We start from the raw sequence: 27,459 nt of genomic DNA on the forward strand, positions 1-27,459 counted from the left end.
GGTGGGGAGTCTGAGCATGTGAAATGGTGACTAGTATATCATAGCAAAGAGTGTGTGTTTGTGTGTGTTTGTGTGTGTGTGTATATGTGTGTGTGTGTGTGTGTGTGTGTGTGTGTGTGTGTGCGTGTGTGCGTGTGCGTGTGTGTGCTTGTATCCCTGAGGACGAGTGAAGAAAATGGAGACGGACCAAGAACAAGAGAGAAAAGGGAAACAGACCAAAGGAAGGAAGTAGTGAGCTGTAAACCTCAGTCTGATATTTACAAAAAATTGGTTTGGCAGATAGCTGAGAATATTGATAACACTATCATAGTTAAATGTAGAGCTACAGCCAGTAGCCAGTTAGCTTAGCACAAGTAATTGCAAATTAAGGTAAGTTTATTCCCCAAATGTACAGAAGAACTAGACTACGTGACTAGAACAGCAGCCATTGTGGCCACAAATGAAAACGTTGTGTTTTTTTTCTTATGAACTCAATTCTTCATTTCCAAGAGGAACATTGTGTTATTTATTCTTCTAAAAGTGGTAACATAATCTCATATAGTTACATAATCTATCTAAATGATGTCCTGATAACTCAGAAGAATAAAAAAGACACGAACAGAACACAAACCTTGATTATTGATTATTAGGCCTCTGCATTAAAAAGACTTTAACGGGTGATTCCAGATCCCACCAACTTATTTCGGTAGGTTTTTGCCATCTGTATCATTGGATATGATATCAATGCCAATTAACTGCTGATCGGGGAACAGCGGCAGTGCCAAAAAGAAGACAAGACAGGACAGGAAACAGAGCAGTAGGTTAGCCAAATATATATGGAAGACAAAAAGGAGGGCAAACAGTAAGATTATGGCCCAAAACATCCAGCGTAACTGGTAATGATCCATCACAACAGAGTTCCTGGTTGAACTTTGACCTAATGTACTATAAAATGAGGATTATCAGCGACAATTTTGGTGAGCTCACGTTCCATTTTACCTCCAGACAATCCAGCTAAACGTTTGATCCTCTGACCTCTTGTGTTATTGCAGACTTTGTTGTTGACTCAGTGTTCAATTACTCTGGTTAGTAGCCGCCAATCTTAGCACAACCGATCAAAACTGTGACCAAAACTAGGCGACAAAAATAAGACCCAAGTTGAAGTGAACTAGAATTATCCTTTGACACAACATTGGGGGAAAAAAAGGTTTAAAAACAGCTCTGGAGTATATCATGCATGAAACATGTGTGGAAAATTGAGAAAAGCTGCAACTCAGAGTCAAAACAAGTCACGGAGGGAGAGGAAAAAAACCTGTATCATGGAGAAGACATGGTGGAGGTGTGTGCGTGTGTGTGTGTGTGTAATGCACAGTGTGACCCAGCTCCTGCAGCTTGTTAGTCATGCTCGTTAATATGCGCCTGTTTTACGGGCTCTGTTCAAAGATTGACGTGGTGTTTCATCTCAACCTTACCTTCTCCACAAAGTCAGAAACAGAGGAGAGGAGGGAGAAGGGGGAGTGGAGCTTATGCACAGGGTTGTGAGATGTTCATGGTCATGGCTTAAAAATATATATTTTGATAGGAAAATACTGTGCCACATAGTTTACTTACAAAGGGCACATTTCAAACCACACAAAACAAACTGAAGTCTTGAAATGTATGGAGACAAAAACTAAAGAACGCATGTGGTGAGATTATGCAGTCATGAGAGGAGAAGAAAAGAAAAAGCGGCTCATCAAATTATATAAAAGTCTGTAGACAGGTTTCAGAATTTAAAGACAGAAATAGAAAGCTCATGTTGACCAGAAAATAGTCTTCCTGACGTGCAGCATGTTAAAGATTGAGTCACGAGAAACTCATCCTGCAGCCAAATACTGGTCATACCCACAGAACGTTGACAAGATACCGTCACAGGTTTATTCATTTAAGTATTAAATAAGAGCTGGATAATACAGAAAATACAGATAGTGTCGAACAGTGTCTTATTAAATGATTTTGACAATCTTAAAATCCACTTCAGAAAAAAACAGGGAGGGGAGTATACACAGCGTATACACACACGCTGGTTTATAGGGGGGTTAATCTGTCACGCATTTGTAAAACAATATTTGCTTATTTGACTTCCTGTCAAGATTCAGGCGAGAAGATTGATACAAGTCTAATATTAATATTAGAGCTGCTGGTAGGCAGATTGTGTTACTTTTGGACAAAGACAGTTTTTGGCATATATTATGCCCTATATTTGACGACGATTTGAACTTGCTTGCATTTTGAAAGTATAAGTGTAAAAGAGGCGAAAGTAGAGGAGGAGGTGGGGTTAAAAACAGGCCACATCGCATCACATCGTACCCGACCCCCACTGTGATGGTGTGACCGCTCACTCGCCCTCTCCTCCCCTCCCTCTCCTTCGCAGTCCTCCACAGGCACGCCAGCACCTCCAGGTCCGGAGAGCAGTGCTTTCTGGGGGATCAGAAACAGATGTGCCTTTTGCCCCTCTACTCTTAACTCGTACAAAAACACACCCGCTGTCTTGTACACACACACACGTATACACACACGCTGGCGGCGATCAGAACCGGCACCAGGGCCCAGCCGGAGTGACGAGGCAGCGTGACCCTGAGCTTGACCCCGGCCAGCAGCACCTCAGACAGGAAAGGGTCACAATTGGCTTCAGCTGTGACCCTCCGCCCCCTCTCTCCTGCTTGCCCCCCCCCTCCCGTCTCATTAAGACAAACTGTTTTTTAAGACAAAGCAGCTTTCACTACCACTAAAGCCAACACCCTGGAGCTCGGAAAGCGGTGGCGGAGTGATGGGGGGGGGGGGGGGAGGTAAAGGAATGAGAAACAAATAGAGGCGGAGCAACGGGGGTACAAAGAAGGTAATACATTTTTTTTTAAGGAACAAAAGATCAAGGTGAAGGAAAACGTGAGAGAGAAAAAGGGCAGAGAGGGAAAGTCAGGCATATCAATTGCAGCTGTTGCAGGCTCATGTTCCCAGAATCCATTGCAACTTGGCACGTTTTTGTTTTCTAATGAGATGTCATGGTTACATTAATATCAAAAGAGACGTACAGAGAGAGAGAAAGAAAGACAAAGTCACCTAATAGTCATGACAATGAAATCGGTTTCATTATAAACAGCCGTAAGACACATTTGTCATGGAGACAGACTGCTGAGTGTACGAACAACATATTTGTTTGTTTGGGGATACACAGCCAGAGGACATGTGGAAATAATTGGACTTCTTTCACTGCCATTAAAAAAATACTTTTTATTTTTGCTTGCCCTTGCTTTTGTCGTCGCGTCTAATCCATCAACCCCTCCAACCCCCTCAAACACCCACATTTCTCTTCCAATTTCTTCATAACAGCGAGCGTTGTGCAGACTCAGTGGAAACAGTCTGTATGTGTCTGTCAAACCGCCTGTTGCAGGTCGTAGTGTCTGCAAAAGTGCTGAAAACATTTGCATATTTCATGTTTGGCAAACTGCAGCGGCCAAAACCTAAAGTAAAGAAAACAAACTACACAGATCTGTGTGTGTGTGTGTGTGTGTGTGTGTGTGTGTGTGTGTGTGTGTGTGTGTGTGTGTGTGTGTGTGTGTGTGAGTGAGAGTGGCAGGGCATGCTGAGGTAGATTAATACCGCTGCTCAGAGGGGGGCTCCTCCATTCAGGGCTGACTGATGTGCGTCCCGAATTGATTTATGAAAACGGCCCTTAATCAATTATGTGTGGAGAAAGAGGGGGAGAGGGGAAAGGAGAGAAGAAGAAAGAGAGGATCTGAGGGGGGAGTGGGAAATAAAGAGGATAGAGAGGATGAAGCTGCAGAGGGAAAGTGTGTGAATGATGCTGCTCTGCAGAGGAATGTGTGTAATGGATGTCGGTTTATGCTACAGGTGTCCAACATGGTGGATGTGATGGTTTGTCAAGGACGCACAATGCACTGTGGCGGATCCTGATGTATGCAGACAATTCTGTAGGCGACACACTGAGCATGCTGCATCCGTAACATTCATCAAAGGACTTGTGACATAGTGTTGCTGATGGATAGCTTGGTCTTACTTGTCCGGACAGAGAAAGGGAAAAAAAGTTAGTAAAATGCACACATGCTCAGAGTAATCGCTGCTGGTAGACGCAGTGAGGGCGAATCTGTGCAGCAGTGTAATGTTTTTTTTGTCGTAATAATGGCCCAGTTTTTTGGGGGGGGGGGGCAGCGGAGTAGAGTGAAGCTGCAGTTGTTTAAAAAGCCCTTCCCCTGCCTTGCCCATTGTGCCTGAGACAGGGGTGTGTGTGTGGGGGAAGTGGAGGGTCACGCTGAGAGCTCGTTTCTCCTGCCTGTCAGGACTCTATCTGGGATCCAGCCGGAACTAATCAACTCCAATAGGCCTCCCTATTACCCAGGGTGCAATGGGCCACGGGTGGGAAACAGAGAGGAGGAGAAGGGAGAGAACCCCCCACCCCCACCAGTACCACCACCATCCCTCCACAGACACTCTGTACTCCACCAGCCCGTGCAGCACACACAACACTCCCACTGTTTCACACTGAAGCAATAATAAACACTTGCAATAATATTTTCACAGCAAGCAATAGCCCGCTTCAGATCAGAACCTCGCACAGCTGTGGAGCACACTCCTACACACATTGGCACCCACTCACATGCACACACACGCACGCACACACACTTTACTCGTCACGCACATGTCACATCATGCTGGTTCGAAAACTTGAGACATTGTAAAGACAATTTTGATGAGAAAGCAGCAGAATGAGTTCACAAATGGCTTCTACACGACGACAAACTGTAACAAAACAAACTCAATATAAAAACTAATCGAACTAATCTACTGTATGTTTATAATGTCTGAGTGGCTTAGGCTATGTGGTAGTTAACCCACTAAGATATCACAATAGATGTGACCTTTCAATAAAATATGGTTTATTTGAATGCATTTTTTTGTTTCCCATTTCTATTTTTTTAAAATAGGGGAATAGTGCCCATCATAACTGACTGATGCTACAATGCCACCATTGTTGTGTTTACATTTAGTTTATTTTGTTGTTCGTGTTATGAGCAGTTTGTTTTTTATCAAATTAATACATTATTTTGAAAAAGGTTGGTAAATAGTTTTACATAACCTCATCAAACCCCAAAATTGACCTGTGCAGTACATTAATATTGCCCTCTAGTGGCAAAATAACCACGCTGCAATATTTAAGGTAAAGTGAAATAAAGAATAAAGATTATGTGATTGAAAGCTAAACCACAGAAGTGTTTTCATAATAACTGTAAAAAATAAACACAAGATATATGTATACATACACACGCACACAATCATTTAAGGAATTCAAGGTGTTGGCTCAAATGCTAAAAACCTGAAAAGCAAGTTTATTTATGAATGCATTTCTCTTCTAGGAATAAACGAGTTCCTCCTCAGGTCGCTCAGGAGTCGAGATTATCTGACAAGCAAACGTCACTTTGGACACGATCAAAGGCGATCCCGGAGCCAGTGTGAGTGTGTGTGCACAAGCGTGTGTGTGTTTTTCTGAGTGACTTCAGGCTCCTTCACTGAGGTGAAGTGGGGGCAGATTTAAATGAGTAAAGAAAACTAGCCCCCCCCCATATACCCTCACGTCATTGTATGTGTGTGTGTGTGTGTGTGTGTGTGTGTGTGTGTGTGTGTGTGTGTGTGTGTGTGTGGCTTGAATCCAGTCTCATTGGGTGCACAATTTATGTTCTTGTATAAATTGATAAACAAATTAATATCAATTGTGGTCTTTCTATTGTTTTTAAGTTCCATGATGTGTGTGTGTGAATGTGTGTGTATGAGGAGTAATGGAGGTGTGTTGAAGCTGCTGAGAGGCACAGATAGGGATCGGGGGAGGGGGGCGGGACGACAGGAGGTCACATGGGAACCTTCCCCAGGCCCTGTGCTGGTGGTGGTCGTGGGGGGGTCATTGAGAGGCACTGGGGTGGGGTTAATCCCCATTCACCCTGTCCTTCACTCAGCCGGGCTGGGCATAAGAATTTAAAGTTAGGAAAATATAAAATTGTCTACTTTTTACAGCTGTAGGAAGGCATTTGATTTATTACATACAATCCAACCAAGCTCAGTTATACGATACTGTAGGAAACAATTGAAATCAATGCAAACTTGATGTATAATCAGTACTTATAGCCTCTTAACAAGCTGAATCATACAGGCTGCTAGCTCAAGTAAAAGAAGAGCTTGTTAGTGTGTCAAAGAAACAAACGGCTTGATGTACTATGTTGTACTACTACTGTTATGCAGAATAAACTGACTTGTTGGAGAGCATTGTATCATCTCCCTGTAGGTTGTAGAGCACCAACCAGTGGCTCAGTTGTACAGCACTGTACTCTCCGAGAGGCTCTGATTGTAAACATGCATCCTATGTACCAAGTGCTCCAGGTGGCACGCTTGATATATGTAACAAGGGCCCCGGGGGCCCCAGTGGTCACTCATGCTTTACATGTACGCACTGAGAGGTCTGGGGTGGTCAGCACACATTTAACCAACAAGGGGCCCGGGGGCCATGGTGGGTGTTAAACATGAATCTTTATGTACCCGCTTGAAGTTAAGCCAGACATGTTGTTTGTTGCTCTCTACTTCCTCCTTTTAATATTCAGGATTTCTCAACTGTAGTACAAAATAAAAAGATACATTCACATTTGTTTAAGTATTTAAAGTACTTTCTTGATCGTGGCTGTTTACCTGCTGCAATCTGAAAGGCACCAGAGATGCGTCTCTGTACTGAACGACTCCAGATTGCCATCTGCTGACTGTGCACTGCAGTCTGCCAATCCCTCCTGCAAACACAACCCAGGGCATATATAGCATGAATGAAAAGATGAATGCGTCAGTCAAGACATAAATGAGAGTCACAACATAAACAAGAAGTAAAACAAACAACAACACATAATTAAAGATGTAAGCAGCGATGTACGGGCCCTCGCACCTTCGTGCACGTCGGGGGGCGCCGGCTCACGAGGCCGAGAATGTCTGACACCATCGGGCAAAGCCTCCACGAGTTAGACGGTTTTTTTCCTGCATGGAGTGAAGCTGGAAATGATGCAAACAGTCCACCACTTCCTGTATCCACCACTGTGTGGTGCTAGACAACATATGTCATCATGCATTATACTGCTCCACAAGTGTAGACAACAGCATGCCAATTGGATGCTGTTTGTCACAGAACACTGACTTCAAAAGGTAAAGCTTATAACTTTGAATCCCAAAGGTCTTTAGATTGACTACATTTGTGGTCAGTGCGAGGGCCCTGTTGACATTACGGTCCTGTCATCACCAGCTCCTCCTTGGATCGCCATGGTGTTTTGAGGGTCCTGCAGGTTGGTCATGACGCTGCCAGGCTACAGCCAAGTGAAAACTAGAAAGTAATAACAATGTACTTGCAGACGAAGCAAAAGTAATCATGTGAAAAAGCAAGACTTGAGTTATCGTCTTGGATTGAGAATGGAGGGAGGAAGAGAAAAAGCACTGAATGCGCCAGTTTCATTTTTTTGCATGGCCCCCAAAAAAAAAAAAGCAGTTGAAATAAACTGTCTGTATACATTTATAAGAACAAACAAATCTAAGAAAATAAGAGATGATTGTAAGGACCACAGAAGTCGAGGTAAACAAAGAAAAGAAGAAAAACTAATGTTTGTGTGTATGTGTGCGTACCACAAATAGCTACAAGAGGCCATACTTTAGTTGAAACCACAGCAGAGAAGACTAAGTGGTTTGAAGCAACTCTTTTTCCTCCTGTCAGACTCTTGCTCCGATTTCTTTGTGACTTATTGGAATACAATTCCCTTCTCCCCTTGAAAAATACAAGTTCATCACAAACACACTAAGTGATATCAAAACATGCCTCAAAGAAATGAAAGCAGACCATAACTAAACCAAACCACAAAGACCGACAGACTGACGACACTTAGCTTCGACCGTCACGCAGGATCTGATGCAATTTTTAGGTGGCCAGTGCAACGTTCAGACACACACATGTGAGCTGTGTGTTTTTGGAGAGGCGACTACACGCAAACAAGAAACACTGAGGAATTTGATGAAAATCAATCTCATAAACACTTGCATTGGTGAAGGATTACCAAGTAAACAAATAAAGTAATATGACACACAGATTTCTAGATTCCTGTGAGGTAACAATGTGTGCTACGAAACAGTGAGGACACGCAACGTTTATTTTAAAACACGTTTAATTCAGTCATTTAAAATATATGTATAAAAAAAATACTAGCAACTTGGGTTGAATAATTGCTCCTTTTGTCATCTCACATGAGCGGACAAGGCAAACCACCCCTCTCTCTCTCTCTGTTTCTCCATCTGTTGTGTGAAAAAGAAGACATTAGAGACACTAATGGTAACAGTTTGGAGAAAATTCAGTACTTCCATGTAATCTGTAGTTTGTGTAAGTGTGTGTGTGTGTGTGTGTGTGTGTGTGTGTACCTGTGTTTTGCTATCCCTCATTTCAGAACCAGCAGATCTGCAGCACAGAAATATAACAACAATGTGTAAAGAAAATGGTTTTATAAGAAATCAAGTCTGTTAAACCGAAAAAAATAATCCAGTTAACTAGCAAGAACCACAAAGCATGTGGAAAAAAGAATTCCCATCGGTCATCGGGAAACATCCCCATCATCTAATATAGCAACTAACCGTCTCTCACCACCACCAGTCTGTAACAGGAGCTCCTGTTCAGGCAGCAGCAGTGACACCTCAGGACTTCCTCCTGCAGCTGAGAAAGATATGATACAAGTATTTAGTTTTTACAGTGACAGGCCATTACAGAGATGGACAAAGACGTGTCATGTCGAGCCATCATACCTGGTGAATGAGGGCTGAAGGCCGAGGGAGGGATGGGGGAATTAGAGGGAGAAACTTTGGCTATAACATTTTGTTTCTGTTCCTCAATAAGCTCCAGCAGGCGACCCCTCGCCGCTGCACTTTGTCTGTTCAGCTCCAGAAGGCGCTGTTCCACACTGCTCATGTGGAGGGTGTTGGGTGATGTTGCCTGAGCAAGAAGACAGAAGAAACAAATCATTATCACCCCTGAAAAGAGGAGGGATTCGTAGTTTCAAACTACCCAATATAGAAAGGCTAACAGACACAAAGGATTACGGATCTATCTAGAAGTGAAAATGTCTGGATTTGGTAGGACACACGTTTAACTTCTTAGATTTAGGAAAAACAGTGATGTTGAAAGAAAACTTTACATTTCAAGGACATTTGAGGAGGAAACCTTGAGACTTAATCTCACCTGATTCGTCAACTGCTCTCCTTCAGCAGTCTGGACATGCCGACTCCTTCTCCCTGTGCTGCTGGATGCTGACATCCTCCTCTCTCCAACAATTTGGGGTGTGACTGTCACTGTGCTGCTGGATGCTGACATCCTCCTCTCTCCAACAATTTGGGGTGTGACTCTCCCTGTGCTGCTGGATGCTGACATCCTCCTCTCTACAACAATTTGGGGTGTGACTCTCCCTGTGCTGCTGGAGCTCAACCTTCTCTGCTTGTTGCTACTGTCAGATGATTCTCCGACCTCTGACCCAAGGCGCTTAGCCTGGCTCAGCTGGGCCCTGATCAGGTCGTTCTGTCTGCTCAGCTGAGCGATCTCTGCCAGCATGACCTCTGGAGAGAGCTGTGAGCTGAGAGGGTCACAGGTCAGTGATAATGAGGAAGAAGAGGGGAGGCTGGTGAGAGGAAGGCTGGTGAGGCTAGAGGCTGAGCTGTGGGAGTGGACGTCCTCACGGGAACCCAGGATTTCTTCAGGAGGAAGTTCCTGGTGCAGCGGTAGAGGATGAGTTACTGAAGAAGAGGTGGAGAGCACATTTAGGCTTCTTACAGCTGATTGAGTACGATGGCACAAGAGCATACAGGTCAGATTACTAACAAGAAACAGGCTGTTACCAGGAGTGTGTTGCCAGTTGTCTCTCTGTCGAGGGGGGGAGAGCAAGACAGCAGGAGAGACAGAGACTTGTCGTTGTTCAGCAACTTGTGCTGACTGACAAACTGCTGACAACATGAAAAAACTATTATGTAGAATTCACTGCACAAAGATCCATGCACAGACAGACACACGTACACCCACTGTATGAACCTGCGGCTTTGGCGTCAGAGTCCTGGGGTGGGTCAAGGTGTGCCTCCAGCAGTCCAAGTCCCGCCATCAACAACACCACTGAGTCCAACTTCTGCTCCACCTCTGCTGTCCGCTGCTGCAACCCATCCTGAAGGAGAATAGGTGAACACCGTTGGAATCTGGACAATAAAGTAAAGTAAGTAAGACTGTATGCTACGCTCCGTCTCACCTGCAGGGCGGCGGCCTCTTCTCTCAGAGTCATCGTCTCAGCAGTGAGCGCATCAATCAGCCTGCGTTGCTCTCTCAACACCTCCTCCAGTATTCTCCTGTCTCGAGCCTCTTCCTGAGCTTCCTCTTCCCTCTGAAGACAATGATGTCATGACATTAAGGATGCTCCAGCAAGTAAATATTTAGCTAAAAACCGTAGGGACAGAATTTTTTTTTTATCTGACATAAAAGGCTCTGTTTGTTTAAAAAGCCAATATCATTGTTTTGCAGGTTTTCACCCTTACTATAAATAATTGATTTTATATTACTGTGTTTTGTTATTACCATTTTGCTGTATTTCTTTGGATTTCTGAATTTTGTTTATCTTAAACCTTCAGGGTGACCACTGGTTTTCATTAATTCACTTGACACTCATTTGAGTTAAGCAATCTATCACAATGTAGACACAGCCTGTTTTTAGTGTTCTCAAATCACAATGCATTGATAAAGTAACTTTGACAAAAATAAAATGAATGGAAAATAAATTAAATGAAGCTGCCGGGAAAGTAGGAAACGTTTAAAAATGTAAAAACTTCTGAAATGTGATGAACAGTTCTGTTAAATGCACTGCATGTGATTTATAGTAAAGGGGTTAAAACATTGATTTGGTCCTTTAATTACAGCTTTAATCTCAAAGTACGTCATACTGAAATGTTTTAACACAATGATTAAAATAACGTTCGACCCACGATGAGACCAACACAAACTCGTATAATAACCTTTAAAAGGCAACATTAGAAATACGAGGTGAACAAAGCCAGTAATGACTATGTTAGTGTCTAATGAATACTTCATTGGATCAATTACAGTACCTGTTTGAGGAGGTGCACCAAACGTCCCAGAGTGGAGACCAAGGCGACAGAGAATCCAGTGAGGCCTTGAGTTTTGTCCTTCTTCTGACTCTGTGCTGAAGCTGGTACAGTGGCAGGAATCAGAGTATCTAAGTCGGCCTCCACCTGACCCAGCATGGTCTGCAACATGCCCAGACTGGACTGGTCCCCACTAAGGGAAGCAACAGATGAGCCATCCAGCGCTGATCTCTGAGAGACACACTTCCTGTTCCTGCTGGTTCGACTACTGATTCTGCCTGATGAACACAATACAGAGAATCACTCATTCCTTCTGTTTATTGCAGCATTAAGCAGTTCATAAGATGGAACATTGTCGCAGAGTGTCACATTATGAAGAACGCCTCCCTGATATTACCTGACTGGTTGAGAGGCATCTCAGGGTTCAGGACCTGAGAAACCAGGACTGACGGTTCCTCCATGCCTTCTTCTGACTGGCTTTGTCTGGATTGAACACGCTGAACCGTCATTGTGGCATTGAGAGCTGAAACAAGGCGAGAAACGCGTTTGTATGCAGAAAAACATTTCACACCTGATTTAAAAGCATATATTTTCTTGTGATGACTGCATGAAACACACATCTTAAATGTTGTCCTCCTTTTCACCCTACCTGTTTGAGCTGATGCTCTGCCTGATGTGCAGGGCGTTACAGGATCATTATCCCTGTCTGCCTGTTCGAAGTTGGGACGACGGACTTTCTGTCGCTGTATGCTCCGAGACTGTGCCTTCATTTTTTGTACATTGGCCCTGCAAAGAAAAGTATCACAATCAATGTAATGGTGACGGCTGGATCAGAAACATGAACAGTGAAAAGCAACTGCTTCATGTATTATATTTCCCCCATAACAAGGAACACAAGTCAGTTTCTTATCTCAGATTGTGGTTAATGGAACTGGTTTGCAGGTACGATATTTCACAGGCATTACCTATGGATTACGTGATGATCTGAACAGCCAGTATGACAGGGATCTTCATCACTGGGGTCTTCCTCTAAATCTTCAAATTCATTAAGAGCCTGAAAAGAAACATTTTACACGAATAAATATAGAACAAAATCTGCAAGAAAGTATAACTAGGATACAAAAAAGACACATACTTATAGTACATTGTGAATAGGTAACACAATAGACATATATGGATGAAAGCTGATGGAAACAAACCACAAATGTTTGACATTATCTTGGTACACACACACACACACACACACCTGTGGGTCCATCATCGACTGGCTGAGCAATGACAGCTGAGTTGGAGGATCTGGTCTTCGGAGCACAGGCAGCCCTGAGTCAGAGTCACAGTTTGGAGCCATCGTCACACTGGGGTGTCCTGCAGAAATACATAAAAGCCTTGTATACAACCCCCAAAAAAAGACAAATGATAGTTTAGTAAAAACCAAATATCTTTAATATGTTGTGTCCGCTTATATCAACAACCAGGGAAGAGGTGAACACATTCTCTGCATGTTTCATCCACTGAGCACATCATTTATATAAGATAAGATGAAATAATCTTATCTTATATAAATGATGTGCTATATGTATCTACAGCTACAACATAGAAGTCAATGAGTAAGAAGTATACCAGCCTGCCTGCGTGGAGCATCTCCAAACAAGTCTTTGACAACAGCCATGGCTCGGTCAGAGCGAGCAAGCACATCCTGAAGCAGCAGCTGGTCAGAGAACACCTGTAGCAGGAAAACACACTCCCACCGTCACCAGCAGCAAAACCCTGCGATAAACTCACCATCAGGAAGGAGTTTCAGTAGATTAACATTTTAAATATGTTGCTTCTATATAACAAACCAAAGACTATTGAGAAAGCAAAGAGTCCACAAAGAGTAACGGGAACTCTTTGTCACACACACCTCCCTGATGATGTTGAGGCTGGCGTGGTCTAGAGGGGCAGGGCTCCCAGTGTGTCTGAAGCGGCGTTGTAGGACTTTTTCTCTCAGCTCCCACTGAGCCGCCGCCTTGTTGTGGGACTTATGAATCTCATGCCGATGGCTCTGAAGCAGAAGCGATTAATAAGACCAGCAAATATGGGCTAGAAATACCTGATTTTACTGTTTCAGTACTATCCGCTCGCTAAAATGATGTTCACATACGGTTATAATACATATTATGAGATGAAACGTCACACTAACAAAGCACCAGTGAAGGAGCACACAGTCAAACCAGCTTACCAGCTCTGCAGGTGACAGCTTGTGCACAGACAGGTCATTGACGGTGCTCTGAAACCACCAGGAGAGGGCTGACATTACGGAATTGCTTTCAAATCCAAGACATGATATTTGATATACTTAAATATGAGGAATTTAAAAAAAGAAAGATTATTTCATGAGGGAAAATGCTCACAGCAAACATAAGTGGGATACTCTCCCAATTGTGCAGCATAAGGCTACTTCATAAAACAATCTAACCAAAAAAGGCACCATTACTGGCTTCATAATGTATAGTAGAGTACATTATGTTCTAGTCAACAGGTGGAGCAGATGTCAGTACTCACCACCCAATCTTTTTTGAGAGGTGCTGCTTTCTTGGGTCGAACAGGCCGTTTACCTTTAGTGTGTTGTTGTGGACGCCCAACTCTCGCAAACGACATCTGTTCACAGACAAGATGAGATTACAAACACTTGTTTTGTAACACTTACCACACTTCAGCTTAATGTACCAGCACACGTGTCGAGGGGCTTAAGTCCCCTTTACAATAGATACAGATGTTATGTGCGCACCAGTAACGTTTTCACTGAGCTCCACTTGCTTTGACGCTAGCTCAAATGAGATTTCATGATGAAAAGCGAGCTAAAAGTTGAAATAGCACTTACGTTACACGTCACGAAGCCACTTTTAGTTATATAATAAAAGCTCAGGTTGTCTATAAGTTTGTCGCAACAGCCCAGAGGTTGACAAAGTAGAATAGCATCCAAATCTCGTCTTGAGTTTGTTGTGAGACCGTTTTTTTTTTTTCAACAGTTGCGCGCCACTTCCTGCGCTGTTGCCACCGCTTCACCGTGGTGCCTCATGGGAAATGAAGTTTTGGCGAGCACGAATAGTTCAGCGGTGGAAGAGGAATCCTTGGCAAGAAACCAAAGTATACATTGTACATCATGATAGACCCCGTCAAGATGATATGATCTCAATATTATGACGGAAGCGCATTGTTTAAAGCTATATTTAATGTTGTAGCTCGCTTGTTGACTGTGAGCTAACTGCTTTAACGCGATAAGCTGCTGTGTAGTTCATAGTGGTGGACTAAGTGTTCAGATCGTTAACAGCAGTACCACAGTGTAAACATAGCCTATTACACGCAAAGGTCCTGCACTCAGACGTTTTATGAGCAATATATAGACTACTGTTATTTATTTGTCTAGGGGAATTGTCATGTAACTGTTAAGCTTCATTTTTTTTTTTTTTTTAAACATTTTTTTACAGTTGCAGCTCTTTGTGGTGGTCATTTGAAGAATGTACCGTAAACAAGCATCCCTACATTTTAACACATAGCAATGTTTGAATGTTAAACTCATCCAATCGATAATTATCAAAGACACAGGCAAAAATAATTAAATATATGGTTTAAATATACTTATACTGCCATCTATTGGTAGAAAGTGGAAACACTTTTACTCTGCGTCTTACAGCCGCTGTGCGGTCCCTCAAGAAAAAGCACAATAAGATGGAAAAATAAATATGACTTTGATTAAACTATATTACGAACCGTACTGCATTAATTATACAATGATTAATTTAAAATTGATTATTGCTGTGTACATACATTAAACCGCCTGTAGTCAAATACTGTTGCTAACATGCTCTCATCGGCCCAGGTTTTTCTTATTTATATTCATTCATTCATTTTCTTCTAATGTTACCTTGGTATGTGTTTGAATCATAGACTGTAAATAAAAATGTCTTGTCTACAATCCTTCTATTGCCATGGCCATTATTTTTGATAGGCTCGTATTTCCGGTCACCTGGTCTATCTTTTCAAAAAACGGTTCTTTCCTATTTTCGTTTTGGGATTCCAACGAAAAACGAAAAAAACATGGTATTTCTGTATTTTCGTTTCTTCGACTAAACTATGAAACAAACGATCAGAACGGACACGGACTTTGGTGCAATTGCTTCAATCGAACATCTGAAGCGGAATTAGTGGGAGAAGCTGCGTCAAGTCCGCAACAGTATTCAACCAGAAATAACGTTGCTTGCTTTAAAAAAAAGGCATTTTTTAGTACAAATGTTATACATGTTTGCCGTTTAGCAGTGAGGGTTTGTATTGACAGTGAAACATTAAAGTGGTTGACAGCAATACGAATTCCTAATTGATAGCTAGTGTAGCCAATTAAATGTATCTGAATAAAACAATAGATAGAGCTGTAAATGCATGAAAGATACTAGAAAAATATAAAATGTTCTGTATGATCAATAATTGTAATTGTTTCTTTCAGTCATCTTCTAATCTCACTTTATGAGGCCACTTTATTTTAAAGTACTCCATGAATTGTCACTGTCCTTTTAGTTAGACTTTTATTATAGTTTTTACAATCGGAAGTTGTGTTTTACTCTTTGCATCTTGATACCCTGTTGCTCGATTAAGAGGTTGTGTATTTGCATCTGACTGTTTACACGCCCCCTCTCACTGTGACGTAAAGTTGGATAGACTCTGCGCGCTTTTGTTCAATCGGGTTACACTGACCCAGACTTGGCTGACTGAGTTCTGACGCCCAACAATGCAGACCAAGCTCCACACGTTTGAAAACTTATCGATGCGCACGGGGCAGGCTGTGAGGGGTCTCATGAGTGACAGCAGCATGGATCAGGCTACAAGTGTTGGCTTCTCTGTGGAAACCCATTTGAAGAGTCAGGAGACATGAACAACCTCGCTGTGGTGCCAGAGGAGACAATTTAGTCTTTTAATACTGGATTTTAGCAAGAGCTCTGAAGGTTTACTTCACAACTGGAGAATTTCTTTTAGAATTGTACTTTCATTAGCAAACCTCTTTTTTTCTTTTTCTACAACTCTTGGATAATCACCCACACTGTGGAGTCGCTATTGGAGACGTTGGATCGGAATTACGCACGGGATTCTTCTAACCAATGACAGCTTCTGAGTGGGTTATTGCTCCCTCGCTTGGTCCCCTCGGCTCCCTGTTACGCACCGATCCAGCGTATCCCTCTCCTCGCCAGGTTGGACGCGGGGAGTGAAAGCCTCCCTGTCTCTTTCAGTGCGCCAGCGGGCCACCTTGGCCGAGGATGTGGGGAGGAGGTTTCCCGATGTCCGTCACCGCGATTGTGACTCTACTCCTGGTTATTATCGACGTGAAAGCCAGTGGGGAGTATTGCCACGGTTGGCACGACTCCCAGGGCGCGTGGAAAGAAGGCTTCCAGTGTCCGGAGAAGATCGACGGTGAGGACGCGATCATCTGCTGCGGGAAATGCGAGCTGCGCTACTGCTGCTCCAGCACCGAGGCACGGCTGGATCAAGGGAGCTGCGATAACGACCGGCAGGCTAAGGAGCCCGGCACAGAGAGCAAGGAGAACAAGGACTCCGGTGCAGGTATTCACTTTGTTTACTGTTTACAGAAACTTCCACCACACATGTGTTGATCATCAGGGCAAAGGCACATTTTAAAACGCGATGAACATGCATCTGCTTCAGCGCACTGGTCAGTGTCGTTAATCTCGGCGGAATCTTAGTTTTTAAGGTTTATTGTAATTGATTTAATTGACAGTGACTCGTAAATTAATGCAAACGTTTTGATCCCGTGCCCAATGAGTGTATAAAGTATATACAGAATGTATTACATTTGATATTGTAAATAGGAGACCTATTGCACGGTTCGGTTTCCCCTCATAAACTAAACAGTCCCACAGTATCTTCCTGTAAAAGGCTCATCAGCTGCCTGTCCCGGTTGGCAACGACAGCTGCACAGGAGACAGCAGCAGGGGGAAAAAACAGTTAACTGCACTCACAAATGGCAAACTGTGCCGTGCTGCACTTATAAATAGCGGTGTTTGTTCTGGCCAGTGCGCGAGAGACCGGGCTCAAATCACGCTGTCCCCACGGGGATCAAGTTTGGACTTGACCGGATTTTGGACAGTGGCTCACCAAAGGCGCTGACAGTTCTGCTCATAAAACACACACACACACACACACACACACACACACACACACACACACACACACACACACACACACACACACACATTAATCGCGTTCTGTATCATTTCCAGTGGAGTCCCTCTCCTCTCCTCCTGTAATCCCACTGTCTCTGTAGTGTCTGTGGTCTTTCAGGTTATTCTCACTCAAAGCTGCTTCAAAAGAGACACTCACATACACAACAACTGTATTTAAGAGAGGCGTCATTACCAAACTAAAGGCACATTATAAGCCATCATTTCAAATGGACATAGTGGATTAGGTAACAATACATCTTCTTTCTCCCTATGGCTCCCCATTCACCATTGCTTACGTTCCCATAGATTAATTTACCATAAAGCCTCTCGAAGCTGCGTCATATCTTTAATAAAAGATCAACAAATAGATAATAGCACTCAGGAAAAGAGAGAACATATTAGACATCAGAGAGAAAGGCAACACAGGCTTACTTCATGCTTCCCGGGAGGATATTATGCCCTCTTTTGGACCTCAAGCTATAATCTGTCATTTGCTAAAACAATCACGCCTTATCACTGCAGGAAGAGGTATACATTTCATCCAGTGGCCTGCAGCCAAAATAACTTAAAGAATAAAAGCAGCTTTTCACTTTGTGCAATTCATTCATTTTTCATATGTTTGCAGCCTATTAATCATCCGGGAAAGAAACACACTGTGTTGTCAATGGATAACAGGCAGGAAATTATTAATGTGCTCAACATGAAGGAACATATGGTATTTAGGAACAGGAGAAACCCTGTGGGAGAGACGAGGGAGAGTCCAGCCAGCGCAGCCTCACAGATTGTCCCCACAACAAGAGCTTAAGAGAGAGGGGGCTGCTGCAGCTAACTGCAGCAACAGGTGTGGACGAGTGCCAGGGAGCCAAACGGAGTTCAATATGCACAAAATGAGAAAATCACACCTCAGCAAGGGGTGAAGAAATAAAGTCCTTAAAAAAATATAGCAGACAGTTCAAACAAAGTGAGAACAGTTTTCCAGATGCAGTATTTGCAAGCTCAGCACAATTACTCAAGTGCTCTACTTGAGTACGATTTAGAAGTACTTGTACTTTCCATTTTATGCAGACTTTTACTTGACTACTACTGAGGGAAATGCACTTTTTACTCCACTACATAACTACACAGCTGTAGTTATTAGTTACACATTAAGATTTTACATGTATCTACTTATAAAGTCCAGTGACTACTCTGAGCACTTTGTCACATTTCAGATGTCTATGTGTTAGCAGTTCCCCAAAGAGAGGTGATTTTATTTTTTCCCATTTAAATAACCACTTAAATTCCAATAAAGGGAAGTTTTTCAACAATTCATGAAAAACATTGATTAAAAGTAAAATAATACGTTGTTGGTCAGTCGGTGCAAATTGAAAAACAAATATTCGATTGATTCCCATTAAGTTCAAAACAGATCATGTCTCCCTCAGTATGAATTGCGATACTTTAACTTTTCATTAAAGAAAAATGGTGAACATGGTTCACATCATACCTACTAAACATCAGCCACTGAGCATTGCTATTAGGAGCATGTTAGCATGCTGACATTAGCCTTTAGCTCAAAGGAACATTTGACCTAACAGTACAGCTTCAGAGCTGCTAATATGCAACATCCCAGATTTATCGTGTGGCCTTCAGGACCTTTTTCCACATAATAAGTTTGTTTATTGTTGCTACTTCTAGTACATTATACTTTTTAGATTAGCTGTATTGGTATTTTGACTTGCACACATATCTGAGTACTTCTTCACTGTTTGCTGAACTGTAAGTGGTGTTTTCCACCCACCATCCCAGATTTACAGTTTTGGCATGGAGCTCTGCAGTTAAAAGAAGGGGTGAAGTAAAACAAGACAAACAATTCTGCAATTACTAATCCTCATCAGCCGAGTGTAAACAGAGATGTTGAGGGGGGAGGCCTTATAAGCGCAGGAAAGGTGGGCAGTCCCTGGGACATTTCGGTGCTTGTAACTTATATGTGTGTTGACATAACAGAGTTCCTGTTAAAACCTGTTTACTGGAAGGTGTGTAGCTGCGAGGTACATTGGCCTCTGAAGTCGACACCACTTCTCGTTCAAGGGAGACGGGTCAAGGTCCTCGTGGGTTTCTTGTCACCGAGTCTCGGCCTCTTTGGCTGCTGGCTTGTGTCTTTTGTCACCTAGTCTTACCGCCTCGTTTGATGAATGTCCCCTATCTTAACGGGCTTCGTGCAGTAATCCTGTTAATACCCTGATACTTTTGATGAGCATTTTGAAAAGTTTCTCATAGCGGTATGGATGTATTTCAAAGAGACAAAAGGAAACTGGAGCCAGGTTGCCACCTCTCTCTCTCTCTCTCTGGCAGTTAGATCTCAGAACACATGGGCACATTCAGAGGAGGAAATAACTACACCCTGTGGGAACAATAAAACACAACTAATCACTTATAATGTAACATGGTCATTATTGTATTTGTACGGTGTTTGTGCGAGTGAGAATGAACACGAGAGAAAAAACACCTCAGAGGTGACCTCATCTCGCCTGTCACCCCGTTTCTGCCAAAAAAGCATTCGCTCTGTGCCTTCACTGTTCGGCTGAAAGGTGAAATGAACCCTGTTATTTCTTCTTAAGTTATTGGTGATCGTGTTTCAAAGTTTCCGTTGGAGCTTCTCCTGCTCACTTAGCAAATGTACAGATATCCAACTGGAACTGAGATCTCAGCATATCAAAATGTCAAGATTGTTACCCGTTTAATAATGCTTTTACTATTTGACCCAACAAATCATAATGACTGGTGGAATTGTGGGAGTTACACAAGTACTTTCTTGCGAGTCTGATTTGCTGTTTTAAACAAAAAGAAAGAAAGTCAGTGAGAAGAAATTGGCTTACGCCTTTGATTTAAAGGGCTGAATAAGTTCAGATTCAGCTGCATTAAATCAGGCAACTTTAATACCCTTCTTTAAGCAGAAGCCAAGTACTGTAGTTCAACTTGAGTAACCTATTTTCAAAGGGTTGGTCATAAATAGCCGAAGAAAAAGAAGGGTCACAAATATCTGCTGGCAGCCGGGCTTAAGAATGCCACCGCGACACACACACACACAGGGTCGAGGAGGCTGGGGACACAGCAGGGTGCTGAGGATTAAAACAGATCAAAACAAAGTTAATAACTGCTAATGAGTGCCTGGGGCTCCCTGGGGACTCAGACCCAGTGTACTTCTCATTCTTCTACCCAAGTCACTGTCTTACCCAATCTCCACTCAAGTGTATAGGAGCCTTTATTGTGACGGGAAGCAATGTGTGTGTGTGTGTGTGTGTGAGAGAGGCAGTACTGCTTTGAAGTTTAATGTTCAACTTAAAAGTCAATGTTTCCCCACAAAAGCAGATTTTTTAAATGTGAATGTGTCTTTTTTTCTTCTCTCCCCGCAGTGCCCATCTACGTGCCGTTCCTGATTGTGGGCTCTGTGTTTGTAGCGTTCATCCTGGTGGGCTCGGTGGTCGCCGTGTGCTGCTGCCGCTGCCTCCGCCCCAAACAGGAACTGTCATCAGGAGGTGGTCCAGGCGGTGGCCGTCTCCTGGAAACCATCCCGATGATGTCCAGTGTGGGGACCTCCAGGGGTTCATCGTCGCGCCAGTCTAGTACAGCCACCTCTTCCAGCTCCTCTGCCCCGCCCGCTGCCCCCCGCCCTGCTCCCCCAGTTCTCATGCGGGCTCAGGCCTCCTGCTGCTTGCCCCCTGATGCCAGCGTCTTCGTCAACATGCCCACTAACTTCTCCGTACTCAACTGCCAGCAGGCCACGCAAATCATGCCTCACCAGGGACAGTTTCTTCACCCGCAATACATCAGCTACGCCCACCCTGGCCCAACCTACCTGGACCCCACTCAGGGAGGATACAGACCTCTCCAGTCTCCCTGCCCCCCTCCCGCCGGTGGGTCCAGTGTCATTGGTGACCAGAAATACCCGGCAGTGACTGTATGATGAGGAGCCAACCTGCAGACCACTCTGCTACTTTTGTGATGTTTAACCCGTGAGAGCTGCGCCCGAGACCTTTAGTGGACGCTGCCAGAGTGGAAAAAGAAAGGCAGGGAGTCAGACTCACATGAAGGACTCATAAACATGTTGCTGGCTGCAGGCTCTGTCTTGCTATTGTGTGTGCTGTGTGTCTGTTTAGTGTGTCATTTGATCTCTTGGCAAGTTGGAATGAGCTAAGCTCAACCTATGATGGATGCATAAACAATTATCCGTCTTGACGCAGAGCGAAAACTGCATATAGGAGTGTTATACAGCCCAAGATGGCTGATCCTGCACAGCTCCCTGCAGCTCAAATAAAGACTGTGCAGGTGTTTGTGTTTGCATGTAAGTGTATGCGAGAGTGAGAAAAAGACTTGTTGGCGTATATGTGCTGGAGTGAGTGATGACTGTATGAAAAGTAGATATTCAAGCAAAAAAAAAAAAGAAGACCATATGCGGTTTATGCTATGTGCACATCTGCACTTGTGAATGGTTGTGAGTGGTTTATACAGTACAGTATATGTTGGTTTGTTAAGAGTGTGAGGAAAGAAAGCATGTGAAAAGATGTTTGTACTGTATGTGTGTGAGTTAGTGTGGAGGGATGTGGTTGTATGAGTAGCTGTGAGTGAACTGTGTGATGGGAAATGCAGGTGGTGTAATGTGAAAGGCAGTCGCAATCTCCCTGTAGACCATTTAAACTCTAATGAAGTGAACACAGGACATGGACTGTGACGCTCCACCCTACCATACAACCCCCCTCCTGCCACACAAAAAGAAGAAAAACAATCCCCAACTGCCCTGAGCAGAAACACACATAGAGCCCCAAACATGTTAAATATTCATGCCAGGATGTCAGTTAATGTACCTGAGAAGGGTGTGAGACAGGGTGTGTGAGACTCAGTTGTCTGAAGATTACCGAGTTAATTATACAGCGAAAACGGCCCCCTTCACCTCTCCCCTGTGAGAGGTGCATGTACGTGTGTTTTTAACACGGGCAGTTCCAGGGCAGCTTTGACTCATTATTTCCCACTTAAGAACAGAAATGGCGGTTGCTTGTTCATCGGAAAAAAATTAACAATGCTTTTTTCCCCCCAGTCTACTGTTGTGCAGCCGGGTCACTGGTATCTCTGCAACATGCGACTTGAGGAATGTGCTGCTCCACTGAGCATGCAGCCTGAGACGTCCCAAAATACTGAAACTGGCATGTTTGTGTGTACCTCGTCTGCAGGCCGAACCCCAATGTCTGGAAGATACAATAGGCAGCTTGAGTGTGACAAAATAATCTGCAAAAAGGTGTATGAAATTGGTCCAATTTGATGCAGCAGTGACATTTTTCACATGATTTCTAAAAAAATAAACAACTTCTACACAGAAATGATTGTGTGGCATTATGTGTTTTGGTGTTTTATCACCTACGGTCATAAACAAGCAATACTTTGTTGCCATTGGCCCTCTGGATGAGTGAGATTTACATGCACACACTTGGAAACAAATCTGTTAGGTGAATGGGTTTGTCTCCCATTGTGAATTCCATTGAAACACAAACACACTGATAGTTAAGCTATTAGAAAACCCTAATTACACCCATTCACAGAGAGCTTTACCACCCACCGTGGACAGACCAAATAAGTGTCACATCACCTGACTCACAGGGGAACAATAAACCGCAACAATGGTCAGTTTAAAACTATGACGATGTCGTTTTGGCAGGCTCCTCCAGAAACTACAGTAATGTGCGAAGCAGAGCGAGCTGTTAGGGGAGTAACAGGGGGGAGTTGAAAAGGAGAAATGGCTCTCTGGCTCCTGCTCCGCTCGATGGATTCTCCATACTGGAGCAGCTGTAGTCTGTTTGGGCTGGGCCACATCCAGGAAGGTGGGCGGGAAAGGGACCTCCAGTTGGGTCTGCAGCGTCCAGGGGCAGGGGGTAGTAATCCTCTAATTGTCTGTCTATACCGACTCTCTTGAGCTTTAAGAGGGAGCGTGGGACGGGTTTGATTCTGGTAACGTATGAAATCATACAAAATGTACAAATCATGCCTGTTGATCCCCTTCAAGCATACACCTGTAGCCAGTTTGAAACAAAACAAAAAAGCTCTTACAGTTTACAGTCAAGAGACGGAGACATAGAGTCAGGCCATGGATTGATTAGATTTAATGATTAGGACTCGGATGGACAACCCCCCCTCTCCCACCCTTTCAGTCTTGCATTCCTGACCCTGCGCACACACAATGGATTCTACATTCAGACAAACCCCAGAGCCAGAAAAACACATGATCCAGGCCAGTGTCTCAATCAGATCCCTTCTGTTTGCCTATTAGCACTACTTCAAGTAAAATATTCCCTCCAAGACATGTCTTTACATATAAGTACAAAAACAGGCATTAATGAAAAGAGAAGAAAAATATATATAAACACATACACGTTAACTTTAATAATAAAAAAAGAAAGAAACAGTCCTGTAAGGAATGGAAATCCAAGAGGAAGCTCTAATGCCAGGCTTGATGCTCTTGACAGGAATCACAGGAGCGGTCGGAAACAACAGGAAACAAAGTGGATTTTTAAAAACGGGCCGAGACGTGGAGACGTGCTAGAGGAGAGACGTGGAGGCTACAGAGCGGCTAGGAGACGGAGCGATTGGAAGGAAGAGATGAAGGCTCAAGGAGAGATAAGCAAGAGGACGTCTCTGTGGGGGAGGAGGGGATGCAGCAGGGTGGCGGTCCAGTTTGGCATGAGCGTTCTGCCTCAGTGGCATCTCTATGGTGTTTGGCAGTGAGGCTTGGTGTTGCGATGGGACAGGTTAGCTGGGGTTCGGGGCTCCGGCGGTCCTCAGTCTTTGCTTCCTTCGCTCCTTCCCTTTAAAGGAATTCATCAGTGCGTGTACATGCGTGTGTTTATTTTGACGCCGTCTTCCCGTCCTGCGTCCACATGTGATGACAGACAAGCTAAACCCCCTTCACGAGAGAGATGAGAGAACCGTGGAAGCAAACACACGCGGGCCGACACACATGCACACAAATACAGGAGCGCCAATGCGTGCAGAAGTACATGCACAGGCAGATACAGACGCACGGGAATGCACACACACACACACACACACGTACACACAGATAAACACACAGTGGCATGAAGCAAACCCAGTCTGCGGGGTATACAGATATGAGCAGCAGTCTCTGAGTTTGACTTGTCATGTCTGTGCGTGGATATGATTGTTAATGCCTGTGCAGCTTATGCAAGTTTGAAGAATGTTTTCCCCCCCATAAAGTCGGCCTGGTCCCTCTATGCGCCAGCACGCCTGACCGTGACACCCTCCTCCGGCGAGGGGTCAGGTCATAGTTCCATTAAGGCCACAGCGGGGGAGGGTCCATCACCCAGTGTGAGGGCGTCACATAAGTCAGTCTCCGCTGTCACCTTGATAACCGTTGCTACGGTGAGCCAAAGCCTTGGGCAGGGGGAGCGCTAGAGGCTGGGGCGTTCGCGGGTGGTGTCGTAGGAGCGCACTACCTGGGATTGAGACACGACACCGTGCTCCTCTTGAGAGAAGGCGTAGCCATCTGCAGAGAGACAAGAGGAGGGGGGAACAGTACTTTATGCGTTTGTGAGCAGGCAAAAGAAATATTGTAACGGTTTCACAAACGTGGTATTCATTACAGAACTGTTATTTTGGATTGATTAACTCACTGTATGTGTTGCTGGCCAAATATTGTTTGACTTGGGATCATTTTGTTGTTTCTGGACTAAAAAAAGTTAGAAATGTGGAATAGCATTGCTTTCTCTCTCAATTTACTCTCTGCATGGTTTGCCCGATTATAATAAATACATAAGCAAACAAAACTAATCAAACTAATCAGATTCTGCAACTATGTCATAAAACGAGCTCAACACACCGTTTTCTCCTCTTCGTCTAAATCCTTAGTTTAGAATATGCATTGAGCAATAAACAATGCAATATGCATTGCACTGCGAAGCTAAATATGTGACGACTCCACGTCATGAGAGGGACAGGAGGAGGACTGGATCACAATTCTCCCTTGTAAGGCCGGCATTAAAGCAGGACTCTGATGACGTTACAGTATGTGTAGAGTTGGGAAATGTTGGAAAGGACACTCACGTGACACGGTCTGCTGCACCGAGTTTGAGCGTCCGACGCTTGAAGAGGTTTTCTTAAAGACTCTTGTCAGCAGATGGGCCCGTTCGTTTAGACTGCAGAGAAAAGAAAGAACCATTAGTTACTCCCCTGCGACGGCACATAACCCGCTTGATGATAATAGTATGAATAATAGTAATTAAAAAGACTCTCCACTACTGCACAAACTAATTACTAGCTACTGGGAATGTTTTTTTAATTTAATGTACATATTTCACCACTTTTATTTCAGTTTTGAGCCGAGGCAGGTTTAGCTGCTTTTTGAGACACGTCAAAATATAATGTCTTAACTACCCACAGATTTAAGGCAGCAGGGTGATTAAAGTTTTTAACCTTCAACTGTCCTTAAAAAGACAAAAGTACATTTCTCCTTCATAGATGAACATAAAAACACACGGATGAATAAACAAACTAAGTGGATTTAAAACCAGAAAGTTGGTTTGAAGTGGATTGGATACTGACTGTTGCTGACCTGCAACTTTAACCGACAGAAAGTCATACACTGGCTGCAAGGTAACAGGACATCCACAGTAAACGATTCCTCAGCCCCCCACCACCACCACCACTCCTCTCTCCTCTCCTTCTCCCCCTTTCCAAGAAGAAGACTGGCCCCTCTGTTCACAGACCACACGCCGTCATGGCTCCTCTCCTCCTGTGACCAAAAATAACTACGCCTTTTCCAGATATTGCACACAAATGCCAGGCATGCATAGAAATGCATGTGCAAACACTTATTTAGTCGATACCTCGCTCCACTCGTATCAACATCATTACAGCCCTTAACGTCGTTGGGCAGAGGCGTTGGATGTAAAAGCAAGCGCACCAGTATCACCGATTGCCACGTCAATAAGTCACTTTTTGTCAATTTCATTTGAAAGAATAGATTTTCTCCTGTTATCTATCTATCACTTGTGATCAACGGAGTAGTCATGGACAAGAGCCAGCCTTCCCAAGGTTAAGATTTGGATCAGGCAGTTAGGAAACTCTCAATACTGTATGTGACTGTTGGGAACCTTCACTATTTGTTCAAAAAAAAGGAGGGGCTCTGAAGTGTGCGCAATAAGTCTTTGGCCCAAGAAATGATCTCTGTTAGATAGATGACAGTGCTGAATGATAAAAGACAATGGTGGCTCGATAAATAAATGAAAGGCTCATGCATCACGTTGTCTTTCTGTAATGTTACTTTCTGGTTCACCTCTGATTCAAAAAGGGCCAAAGACGTGCTTCGTTTGAACTCTTCCCTCCAGACGCTCCTGGACTACTTTTCCCATGCCGAGCCCAGGACCTCCCCAGGAACTACAAACACAGATGTGCTCTCTTCCACTTTGCTCCATTGCCTCTCTGTGCACTGCTACTTTTACTTTACTTGTCTTATTCTAAAGGGAGAGGGCCAGAGGACTCAGTCCTGCTTTCCTGGGTTTAAAGCAGGGTCAGTCCAGGACGGGGTTTTGAGGAGCCGTAGACCGGAACAAACCGCTCTGAGAAAGCAGCTCGTCTTGGTGACTCACTCACACCTGACTCTTTATTACAGTTAGTTATATTAGCAGAATATCAAACAATTCTTTTGCAATTATTTCTGAAAAAGTAATCTTTTATTAAAATAAAAAGCATAATTTTTAACTATGCAAAAATACTATGTTACAAGTTAGTTTTGCATTAAAAAATGTAAAAAAAGTAATGTAAAAAAAGTATTTTAGCAAAATAAATTTAAAGTATCAAAAGGTAAAAGTACTTCATTATGCAAAAATTCTTACATTCTACCACTGCTCGCAAACAGTCAAAGCTCTAACATCCTAAGTTCATAATGTAACTATATTGTCCCCACAAACTAAATAATGCAATTACTTCTAACACAACTCTAGTGACACCACACAACTACATCACAGAGAGAGAACTACGGATAAATGTAGAAAACACACCAGGTCAGTACAGCAATTCATATTGATCCACCTATGAA

General features: G+C 43.6%; 3 protein-coding genes across 17 annotated transcripts in view; 1 reads left to right on the forward strand and 2 right to left on the reverse strand.

Annotated features, from left to right (window-relative positions):
* Positions 1-8,192: 8,192 nt before the first annotated feature.
* On the reverse strand, positions 8,193-14,198 carry spice1 (spindle and centriole associated protein 1). 5 transcript variants are annotated; one of them, XM_034560617.1, is made up of 18 exons: positions 14,030-14,198; positions 13,711-13,806; positions 13,388-13,435; positions 13,070-13,210; positions 12,787-12,889; positions 12,413-12,531; positions 12,132-12,220; positions 11,816-11,952; positions 11,564-11,689; positions 11,170-11,444; positions 10,320-10,451; positions 10,112-10,238; positions 9,922-10,023; positions 9,272-9,819; positions 8,839-9,025; positions 8,671-8,749; positions 8,461-8,497; positions 8,193-8,337 (listed from the first exon to the last, which is right to left on the reverse strand). In XM_034560617.1, the coding sequence occupies exons 2-18, from the start codon at positions 13,804-13,806 to the stop codon at positions 8,281-8,283; spliced, it is 2,403 nt and encodes an 800-aa protein (XP_034416508.1). In that variant the 5' UTR covers positions 14,030-14,198; the 3' UTR covers positions 8,193-8,280. The 5 variants fall into 5 exon arrangements, with proteins under 5 accessions (XP_034416508.1, XP_034416507.1, XP_034416509.1 ...); XM_034560616.1 differs by having other exon boundaries at positions 9,922-10,026; XM_034560618.1 differs by having other exon boundaries at positions 10,103-10,238; positions 13,764-13,806; positions 14,030-14,188.
* A 2,256-nt stretch (positions 14,199-16,454) lies between these two features.
* Positions 16,455-21,324, forward strand: LOC117749741 (protein shisa-2). The gene is made up of 2 exons (XM_034560468.1): positions 16,455-16,758; positions 20,774-21,324. Exons 1-2 carry the CDS (start codon positions 16,455-16,457, stop codon positions 21,322-21,324), a joined length of 855 nt encoding a protein of 284 aa, XP_034416359.1.
* Positions 21,325-23,764: 2,440 nt separating this feature from the next.
* Positions 23,765-27,459, reverse strand: part of atp8a2 (ATPase phospholipid transporting 8A2) — a 46,682-nt gene continuing 42,987 nt past the window's right edge. For 9 of the 11 annotated variants that reach the window (XM_034560456.1, XM_034560463.1, XM_034560457.1 and 6 more), the window contains 2 exons: positions 25,467-25,558; positions 23,765-24,909 (listed from right to left, as the gene is read on the reverse strand). In XM_034560456.1, the coding sequence (XP_034416347.1) occupies positions 24,815-24,909; positions 25,467-25,558 (187 nt within the window). In that variant the 3' untranslated portion in view covers positions 23,765-24,814. The other 2 variants (XR_004611734.1, XM_034560464.1) reach the window with 2 other exon arrangements.

The sequence above is a fragment of the Cyclopterus lumpus genome, chromosome 20 (assembly GCF_009769545.1).
Source record: "Cyclopterus lumpus isolate fCycLum1 chromosome 20, fCycLum1.pri, whole genome shotgun sequence".
Lineage (NCBI taxonomy): Eukaryota > Metazoa > Chordata > Actinopteri > Perciformes > Cyclopteridae > Cyclopterus > Cyclopterus lumpus.